The sequence below is a fragment of the Leptodactylus fuscus genome, chromosome 3, assembly GCF_031893055.1.
Source record: "Leptodactylus fuscus isolate aLepFus1 chromosome 3, aLepFus1.hap2, whole genome shotgun sequence".
In the NCBI taxonomy this organism is placed as follows: Eukaryota; Metazoa; Chordata; class Amphibia; order Anura; family Leptodactylidae; genus Leptodactylus; species Leptodactylus fuscus.
The window spans coordinates 47,352,182-47,363,265 of NC_134267.1; the positions used below are offsets into that span (position 1 = coordinate 47,352,182).

At 45.1% G+C, this 11,084-nt stretch overlaps 1 protein-coding gene across 1 annotated transcript in view; it reads right to left on the reverse strand.

Annotated features, from left to right (window-relative positions):
- Positions 1–4,872, reverse strand: part of LOC142197339 (heterogeneous nuclear ribonucleoprotein L-like) — a 53,302-nt gene extending 48,430 nt beyond the window's left edge. Inside the window, exon 1 of the mRNA XM_075267551.1 lies at positions 4,628–4,872. Coding sequence (XP_075123652.1) covers positions 4,628–4,795 — 168 coding nt within the window. The 5' untranslated portion in view covers positions 4,796–4,872. The remainder of the gene's footprint in view (positions 1–4,627) is intronic.
- Positions 4,873–11,084: the final 6,212 nt, after the last annotated feature.

An 11,084-nucleotide genomic window follows, 5' to 3' on the forward strand; every position in this document is an offset into this window, starting at 1 on the left:
GGGCTCACTACATAAAATTGATGGGTCTATGGGTACTCAGGTGGCATACATATATCATCCATACTGCTTTCCCACGGACCTGTGGCTGAATACTTTCACATATGCATTTTACCTTACGCCAAGTACAGTACTACAGTATTATTTTAATAACTCACTTGGGGGGGAAGTCACAAAAAAATGCCACATTAACGCACACCCTAGACATCCTGTGACAATGTGCCACAATGTGTGAGAATGGGATTTTAGGACACAATAATGCTATGATGCATATACCTCACCCCAGATACAGAGAGCTGAAGAGAATATACACTCACCGGCCACTTTATTAGGTACACCTGTCCAACTGCTCGTTAACACTTAATTTCTAATCAGCCAATCACATGGCGGCAACTCAGTGCATTTAGGCATGTAGACATGGTCAAGACAATCTCCTGCAGTTCAAACCGAGCATCAGTATGGGGAAGAAAGGTGATTTGAGTGCCTTTGAACGTGGCACGGTTGTTGGTGCCAGAAGGGCTGGTCTGAGTATTTCAGAAACTGCTGATCTACTGGGATTTTCACGCACAACCATCTCTAGGGTTTACAGAGAATGGTCCGAAAAAGAAAAAACATCCAGTGAGCGGCAGTTCTGTGGGCGGAAATGCGTTGTTGATGCCAGAGGTCAGAGGAGAATGGCCAGACTGGTTCGAGCTGATAGAAAGGCAACATTGACTCAAATAGCCACCCGTTACAACCAAGGTAGCCAGAAGAGCATCTCTGAATGCACAGTACGTCGAACTTTGAGGCAGATGGGCTACAGCAGCAGAAGACCACACTGGGTGCCACTCCTTTCAGCTAAGAACAGGAAACTGAGGCTACAATTTGCACAAGCTCATCGAAATTGGACAATTGAAGATTGGAAAAACGTTGCCTGGTCTGATGAGTCTCGATTTCTGCTGCGACATTCGGATGGTAGGGTCAGAATTTGGCGTCAACAACATGAAAGCATGGATCCATCCTGCCTTGTATCAACGGTTCAGGCTGGTGGTGGTGGTGTCATGGTGTGGGGAATATTTTCTTGGCACTCTTTGGGCCCCTTGGTACCAATTGAGCATCGTTGCAACGCCAAAGCCTACCTGAGTATTGTTGCTGACCATGTCCATCCCTTTATGACCACAATGTACCCAACATCTGATGGCTACTTTCAGCAGGATAATGCGCCATGTCATAAAGCTGGAATCATCTCAGACTGGTTTCTTGAACATGACAATGAGTTCACTGTACTCCAATGGCCTCCACAGTCACCAGATCTCAATCCAATAGAGCATCTTTGGGATGTGGTGGAACGGGAGATTCGCATCATGGATGTGCAGCCGACAAATCTGCGGCAACTGTGTGATGCCATCATGTCAATATAGACCAAAATCTCTGAGGAATGCTTCCAGCACCTTGTTGAATCTATGCCACGAAGAATTGAGGCAGTTCTGAAGGCAAAAGGGGGTCCAACCCGTTACTAGCATGGTGTACCTAATAAAGTGGCCGGTGAGTGTACAAGTACCTAATATGGAACAGAGATGAACATCCTGAAAAATGATTCTCATGCCGATAGTGCTGCATAACACTACAAATACAGCACACTGACCTACAATACTGACACATTAAAGATTAGCAGATTAGCTAATATTCGTGGGTTGAACAATCTGAGTCTTATGCTTGGTTCACACATCAGTATGACATCCGTCCGTTTGAATTCAGTTTGAGACTAAAAACGGACTGATGCATATATTAAAAGTAGCAATTGTAATAAATGTCCTTATCTCTACTCTGTTTACAATTTTCTACTTTTATTCTAAAGGTAAGAGATGAATAGCCTTTCTAAAGGCTATTCCGACGTCTAAGGCTGGTCTTAAAGCACAAAAAACAGCGTTTTAGTGGTAGAATCCCTTTAAATGGGAGACAGAGATTGCAGCAGAATGCTAAAATATAAGCGTCCTCCTGCTCAATCTTGCCACCGCCGATTCAGCAGTTTAGGACTCCCTGACAGTTAGGCCCATTTCTCTTCATTTTCTGCTGTGTGAACTTATGCTAACAAGCACCTATAAAACCTTATGATGATGTGTTGGTTTCAGGAATTTCTGATATAGTGGTGAAAATGCGCTGCAGTAAAGAAGTGTTATGTGATATGCATACCGCCCAAATTTTAAAGGACAGAAAGAGGGACAAAATGTGGGTGGGCTGCGACAAATTTAGCTCCACACACTTCTAAATTGAACCTGCCCATTAGCACCCATTTCTTGTTGGGTACACCCTGCACGCCACATTTCTCCCCTCACAGTACACCCATGCATCCCACATCTCCAACACATACAGTACACACTGCATCCCACAGTACACCGTGCACCCCACATTTCACCCCCCACATCTCCCCCTCACACATAGTACACCCTGAACCCCACAACTCTCCCCCCCACACACAGTCCACCCTGCATCTCACATCCCCCTCCCCCAGTACCTTAGACCACACATTTCTCCATCTCTTCCTCCCTGCACGGGATTCAAAGACATGCCTACCTAGTGACATGGCAGTGTGATGTCACACAGGTCCTTCTGAGCACAGTACTCAAGCTTTCCCCTGATCACCTCCCACTCTTATCCCGGTTACAACCTTTTCTCTATTATAAAAGAGCAGGTGGTGATCAGGGGATAGTTTGTTAAAAAGTAAAACACTTCAGGGACAGAGCGGGACATGCAGTAATCCGTGCGGGACCGGGGGACAGGAGTATAAAATCAGGAATGTCCCACAGAATGCAGGACGGTCGAGAGCTAAGAATATGCTATGAAAATCAAAGCAAATAAAGGACTGAAATTGTACTTTCATGTGCATTACATGCTTCCCAGCCCTTCTATTCTGTATGACGGTTATAACAGTCCTCTGATCGGACACGATACGCAATGCACCGTACATGTAGTGGCCACGACACCGGGGGTCAATTCAAACAAGGAATTCATACAGTCATGCATCTTACATAGCCATCACCTTAGGTACATATATAATACTCTCCCCATTCTCTAAATAGCGATGGCAGCAATTTTAACTCTCAAAACCCTAAATTGTATAATATTAAAATGTAAAAACCCTCACATAATTTTGTTTTGCAATCTAATATGAGATCAATTGCTGTAAAGCACTGCGGAATATGCTGGTGCTATACATACAAGATAAAAAATAAACAGATCACAATGTATATGTCCCAGGAGCCCACCCTAAGGCCCGGTTCACATCTGCGCTCAGAAACCAAATAGAAACCTATATGTGTATAAAAGAAAAAAAAAAAAAAAAAAAAACGTAGGCTCCATAGACTATAATGGGATCCATGTGATTTCTGCACAAAACATACGGAGAGAAAAGTGTGGAAACCACACGGACCCCATTACAGTCCTTTGGGGTTCGCGGGTTTCCTTAGGTAACTGCTTTTTTTTATGCGTATAGGTTTCTGTTCGGGGTCCCCAGCAGACTCAAGGGGCAAGTAGGCCCCGAATGCAGATGTGAACCAATAGACATGATGTCCAGGGGATAACTATGAAAATAAACAAAGAAAGAGAGAGAGAGATGGGAAATGTAACTGAAGCTATTGCAGGTGGATGGATATTTATTTTCTGTTATACAATCACAACTTCCAGAAAAATGATATTAATGAACGAACGGCTGTAGTGGGGTCAACGCAGCAGAATAATGGAAATATGTCAGACACACAGTAGTTGAATGTATTGTGTCTGTACTAGCTGAATCAATGACCATAACCTATTCAATCGTTGCACAGCAAATGTCTTGTTTATGTTGCACATGTGTCTGTACAAGCCATCATGCCCGCAGCCATATAGGAGAGATCATGTTCAGCTTCCTATTTAGTATTATAACTTACACAGCGTGTGAATTATTCATATTTCATAGAAAGCAGAGTGTTACTGTTACAAGTGTGATGACGCTACATTGTAACTATTGTTTGCAATGCTCTGACGGGTGTACCCATCATGTGCAAGCCGTGGATACAGACTGGGATGCTCAGGCCATGTAAACCCTGGCTACATACGCCACATGTGACATTTTTATGTAGTTTGCAAAACTGCAGGTAAATAAGTCAGAACATATGTAGTGAGAACATAGTAAGTGCTATAAGTGTGCTGCATATTGTGGACAAATCATGTGATATATAGAAGGATATGCCACAAGGAGCAATACCAGTGATGGGACTGAAACCAATGCAACACACAACACTGTATATATCTATATATACACACACATACGTCTGTGTATGTGTACATATACATGTATATAGAATGTAAGCTCTTGTGAGCAACACTCGCTCCTATTGTTTGACATGTTCATTTTTTTGTTACATTGTAAAGTCAAATATTGTCTGTTCAGGTCTGACTTGTAAAGTGCTGAATAATATTGGAACTATATATATGCATACATATATACTGTATATACACACGTATATGACATATGGCACACACAAGTATAATAATACTGCCCACAGTACATCAGCAGTCACACGTATACAGCACAGGACACAGACGAGACCATATATATATATATATATATATATATATATATATATATATAAAATAATATATCATGTTTTACCCCATGGCCGCCCGCGCCCCGAGCACTGCTCTCTGTGGTAACATTAGACTCTTCGTGCTCCTCTGATGTATAGTCTAGCTCCCCGTCCTCCTGGCTGCTCTTCAGTCTCTTGGGCTGACTCTCATATTCGCCCTCTTCGTATTGCTCGGAAGATGAAGACGACGACATGACTGCGGCTCCTTTGTCCCGCACTGACTGACACTTATACACTCAAGGTCCATCCAACCGGGAGAGGGGCGGGCACAGGATGACGCCGCTGCTATCAAGTGGGCGTGGCCTGTCAGCCGCTGGCGCTCTGGAATTGTAAAGAACAGGGCGCAGGTCTCTCCGACAAGCCCCGAGCCAGCAGCTAGAGGGCGGGGCTGGACGATTAGAGCCACGCCCTCTGGCCGGCTGCTTTCTTCCATTGGAAAGCTTGTTGTCATGGTGATGATGTTTTCTGCTTGCCGCTAGTTGTAATGGCCGTAGGGACCTGACGGACGGATGCTGGCGAGGGTCAGACGGAGGCTAGTGAGGGTCAGACGGAGGCTAGTAAGAGTCAGACGGAGGCTAGTGAGGGTCAGACGGAGGCTAGTAAGTGTCAGACGGAGGCTAGTGAGGGTCAGACGGAGGCTAGTGAGGGTCAGACGGAGGCTAGTGAGGGTCAGACGGAGGCTAGTGAGGGTCAGACGGATGCTAGTGAGGGTCACACAGGCGGGGAGGGATAACTGTATTACAGAAATAACACACTCCAATGGGAATTCACTTTTACATTTTTATTAATTTAGGTTTTTTTTATTATCATATTTGAGCTCGTCAGAGAAGATATAAAATGGTGGATAAAATAAATAATATGTGTTTTTAACAGCAAAACATAATATGGTTAAAACAGCTGGTGTCAGGTCATATACCAACAACAGGGGGGCCTGATAGAAGTACAGTATATGGGAACCTGCCATACAGTATAGTATTTCCACCCTGAGCTGTGATGTCACAGCGGCACGCCTGACCGCATCCTGTGCGTGATGTCACAGCGGCCTAACTGACTGAATCCTGTGCGTGATGTCACAGCGGCACACCAGACTGCATCCTGTGCGTGATGTCACAGCGGCCTAACTGACTGAATCCTGTGCGTGATGTCACAGCGGCACGCCAGACTGCATCCTGTGCGTGATGTCACAGCGGCCTAACTGACTGAATCCTGTGCGTGATGTCACAGCGGCCTAACTGACTGAATCCTGTGCGTGATGTCACAGCGGCACACCAGACTGCATCCTGTGCGTGATGTCACAGCGGCCTAACTGACTGAATCCTGTGCGTGATGTCACAGCGGCACGCCTGACCGCATCCTGTGCGTGATGTCACAGCGGCCTAACTGACTGAATCCTGTGCGTGATGTCACAGCGGCACACCAGACTGCATCCTGTGCGTGATGTCACAGCGGCCTAACTGACTGAATCCTGTGCGTGATGTCACAGCGGCACGCCAGACTGCATCCTGTGCGTGATGTCACAGCGGCCTAACTGACTGAATCCTGTGCGTGATGTCACAGCGGCCTAACTGACTGAATTCTGTGCGTGATGTCACAGCGGCACACCAGACTGCATCCTGTGCGTGATGTCACAGCGGCCTAACTGACTGAATCCTGTGCGTGATGTCACAGCGTTACGCCTGACCGCATCCTGTGCGTGATGTCACAGCGGCCTAACTGACTGCATCCTGTGCGTGATGTCACAGCGGCCTAACTGACTGAATCCTGTGCGTGATGTCACAGCGGCACACCAGACTGCATCCTGTGCGTGATGTCACAGCGGCCTAACTGACTGAATCCTGTGCGTGATGTCACAGCGGCACACCAGACTGCATCCTGTGCGTGATGTCACAGCGGCCTAACTGACTGAATCCTGTGCGTGGTCACAGCGGCACACCAGACTGCATCCTGTGCGTGATGTCACAGCGGCACGCCTGACTGAATCCTTTGCGTGATGTCACAGCAAATGACATGACTGAAAGCCATATACAATGACAAAGCAAATTACCTGATGGAAACCCATTTGTGACCAAAAGTCACATGTATTATCACAGCAGCATACCGTGCCGAAACCCACAGAAAAAAAAACCCATACTCATACCTCCCAACCGTCTCAGATTCTGCAGGACAGTGCCAGATTGTGTGATGTGTCCCGGTCATCCAGAGAGGACACACAGGAGTACAGTATGAATACCGTGGTGAAGCAGGAGCGGGCAGCCCCTGCCTCATCACTGTACCACTGTGCACCTGCATGCTCCAGGACCTGTGTGCACAAGTTGATGATGTCACTCACATCCCGCCTGCAGCTCCCTGAACAGACTGGGACAAGAGACTGCAGAGTGCGCAGCAGGGGTGTGAGGAGAGTATCAGTGTTTTTTACATTAAACTTTGGCACTGGAAGAGGGACATTAAAGAGAGGGCAGCTGGGGGGGGGGGGTAAATAAATATCCATTAATTAATTAAAGAGATCATATCTTTCAAACCCTTTTTTTTTCTAACTAACACGTCAGAATAGCCTTAAAGGGGCTCTATCATCAACCGCTAATGGTATTTTAAAAGCCCCCCCCCGTTTTAAAGTAGGACCGTAAAAACATATATGCACATTATACTTATGAAAGGTAGGAGAAGAATAGCCTTTCTTAAGGCTATTCCGACGTGTTAGAACAAAAAGGGTTTGAAAGATAGGATCCCTTTAAAGGGGCTCTATCAGCAAAATCATGCTGATAGAGCCCCACATATGCGTGAATAGCCTATTCAAGGCTATTCAGGCATCGGTAAAGTTATATTAAACTACTCCCCCCCCTTCCCGTTTTAAAATAAAACTCTAAAACAGAATATGTTCAACTTACCGAACGTGCATAGGGGGGCGGGCATTCAGGGACCGACATCATCTTCAGCCACGCCTCCTCTTCCAGCGATGTCCTCGGGTCCCGTCTAACTAGCGAACTGACATTGATAAAAAATGGTGCAGTAGCAAAAGCAGCATGCTACTGTGCATGCACCCGCGCCATTTTTTATCAATGTCAGTTAGACGGGACCCGAGGACATCGCTGGAAGAGGAGGCGTGGCTGAAGATGATGTCGGTCCCTGAATGCCCGCCCCTGTGCACGTTCGGTAAGTTGAACATATTCTGTTTTAGGGTTTTATTTTAAAACAGGGGGGTAGTTTAATATAACTTTAGCGGTGCCTGAATAGCTTTTTTAAAGACTATTCACGTATATGTGGGGCTCTATCAGCATAATTTTACTGATAGAGCCCCTTTAATGGGTTTTCTGGGCTGGGCCCCCTCCGGTCTGTTCCTAACTCAAGTACCCACAGGAAGCCTAGTAACTGCTTCATGAGATATAATTTGTTGTACTGGAACCATTCCAATAACTTTGTTATGTGTGCCTTGCAAAAGTATTCATACCCCAAAAATCTTAGTATCTAGATGCGCAAAGCCGGAAGAGACATAGCCCAAAAGACTTGAAGCTGTAATTGCAGCAAAAGGTGTCTCTACAAAGTATTGACTACTTTTGCACATTACGTCACACTGGTGTATTACCGTATATACTCGAGTATAAGCCAACCCGAATATAAGCCGAGACCCCTAATTTTACCACAAAAAACTGGGAAAACTTATTGACTCGAGTATAAGCTGAGGGGGGGGAAATCCACCATTGGAGATAAAGTCTGGTCATGTGCATTGCAGCTTAGGAACTCGATGGGGATCATAGTAATAGCAGTTAACCCCATCATGTCCCTCACATTAACCCCCTGTGTGCCTCACATAAGAGTTACTGATATGTGGGACATATGGAGGTAATAATTAGGTATCTTCATTAGAGAAGAGCGAACACTGTTCGGATCAGCCAATCCAAACAGCATGCTCCCATAGAAATGAATGGAAGCACCTGTGACGCTGACTTTGCCGGCGCCCGGTCGGCGTCACAGGTGCTTCCATTCATTTCTATGGGAGCGTGCTGTTCGGATCGGCTGATCCGAACAGTGTTCGCTCATCTCTAATCTTCATAATTAAGGTCCTTCATTAGTACCCTCATGTGTCTCGCATATTAGTAACCCTTATATGGGGCATACAGGGGTTAATATGAGGGACATGATGGGGTTAACTGTTATTAATGTGAGGCACATGGAGTTACTGAAACTAAATGAATAACCCCAAATGCCTGACATTAATAGGCCGAGTAACTAAAGGAAGGTCCCTGTGTGTCACGTTACTGTAGCTTCCTCTCCTCCATACAACAGACATCTTCCATAAGACACAATGAATCCTGGCCACTCATCTGCAGGGTAGATGCTAAATCCTAGTGTGCTAAAGACCTCTGATGACGTCATGACCATGTGATCGGACTCTGGTGTGGGCGGAAGCTACTAGGATTTAGACTCAACCTTATCTGCTGATGTTACATACCAGTGGCTACAGGACCTTTGATGACATCACAGTCACGTGACCTCATGACAAGCCAATCACAGAGCAGTAGCACTAAAGGACCTCGCCCTTCCAGGTCCTTCCAGTTTTCTGTGCTCCGTGGACCCTGACTTGTGTATAAGCCAAGGAGAGCTTTTTCTGCATGAAAAATGTGCTGAAAAAGTCGGCTTATACTCGAGTATATACGGTACTTAAAATCTCAAAAATACATTTAAGTTTGTGCTTGAAATTGACAAAATGTGAAAAAGTTCAAGGAGTATGAATACTTTGCAAGGCGCTGTATATTATTAGTATTATGTAAAACAGCAGCGTTCCTTCCCTGGAGCCTCATGTGCTCTTAGGGACAGAATCTGGCAATAGTAACGTGACAATCTATTCCTGATTACCGTATTTTTCAGACTATAAGACGCACTGTACTATAAGACGCACCTAGGTGTTACAGGAGAAAAATAGGGAAAAAAAAATTTCAAGCAAAAAATGGTAAAATATTTAATATATGGGAGTTGTAGTTTTGCAACGGCTGCAAGTCCACATTGACAGGTGACCCTGCAGCGGTATGCGGATGTATAGAGCGTTTTTAGTTATACCATTTTGGGAAATGTCTATTGCTTAGATCACCTTTTATTTAAATCAGAGGCAAAACGGTGAGAAAAACCCAGCGGTTTAGCACTTTTGATTTTGACGTTCACTGTACAGGAAAAATATTAGTAGACTGGGCATTTTCGGACACAGGGATACTTAATGTATATATGTTTCACAGTAATGTTATACTTTTATATGTATTCTAGGGAAAGGAGGTAAACTTTTATTTTTTATTATATTTTTTTTTTTTTACTATTTTATTAGCGACCCCCTAGGGGGCTTGAACCTGCAATCATTTGATTGCAAGTCCCATAGACAGCAATACAAGTGTATTGCCATCTATGGGAGATTCTATACATTACTATTGCGGAGGGTCATAGACCAGCTGCAATAGTAATATAGCGATGACAGGCCTGGGAGCCTTCAGTAGGCTCCCGGCTGTCACCGGAACAGGTCGACTCCTGCAAGCTCGCCGCGCAGGAGCTGGCCTGCAACTTTAAAGGTACGGGGCCAGTGGGGACTGCCCCCAAGGCTAACTTTAAACTTTTTTTTTTTTTTTTTGGGGGGGGGGGGGAGAGGATATCTCCGGTGGGCATCTCTGCTGTAATTTTTACAGCGGAGTTGTTGGAGATCGTGCCTGCAATCTCTGATTGCAGGCATAAGCTTCGGTATTTGATGGGGGGGGGGGGACTTTGATGCCTGCGATCAGAGATATATATAGAATGGCGGATGCCGGGGAGTGTGTTAGCCACCGGCACAGGGCCTGCAGTATTGCCATGCTCCTGCCGCTGCAGAACACCAACGGTGGCAGGAGCGCGGCGATGCTGCAATTCGGCTCCTCCCCCCTCCTTCGGACTATAAAACGCACCCTCATTTGCCTCCGAAATTTGGGGGGGGGGGGGGGGAGTGCGTCTTATAGTCCAAAAAATACGGTACTTACCAAAGTGGTACCCAACATCTAAGATACCATTTGGGATATATTTCTTATTCGATTCAATACAGATTAAATCTGTGCCTTGCATCCAAACATTAAAATATACTTTACATGTAATATGGGAATATAATAGGGTAGTATTTAAAATACAGACATGGAAATGTTAGGTCAAGTGGAAAATATAAAGCGTTATAACCGGACTGGAAAGATATTGTTGGCATTAAAGGGGTTTTCCAATAGTTTTTATGGCCTATTCCTAGGTGAAGCCATATATATATATATATATATATATATATATATATATATATATATATATATATATGTATACACTCACCGGCCACTTTATTAGGTACACCATGCTAGTAACGGGTTGGACCCCCTTTTGCCTTCAGAACTGCCTCAATTCTTCGTGGCATAGATTCAACAAGGTGCTGGAAGCATTCCTCAGAGATTTTGGTCTATATTGACATGATGGCATCACACAGTTGCCGCAGATTTGTCG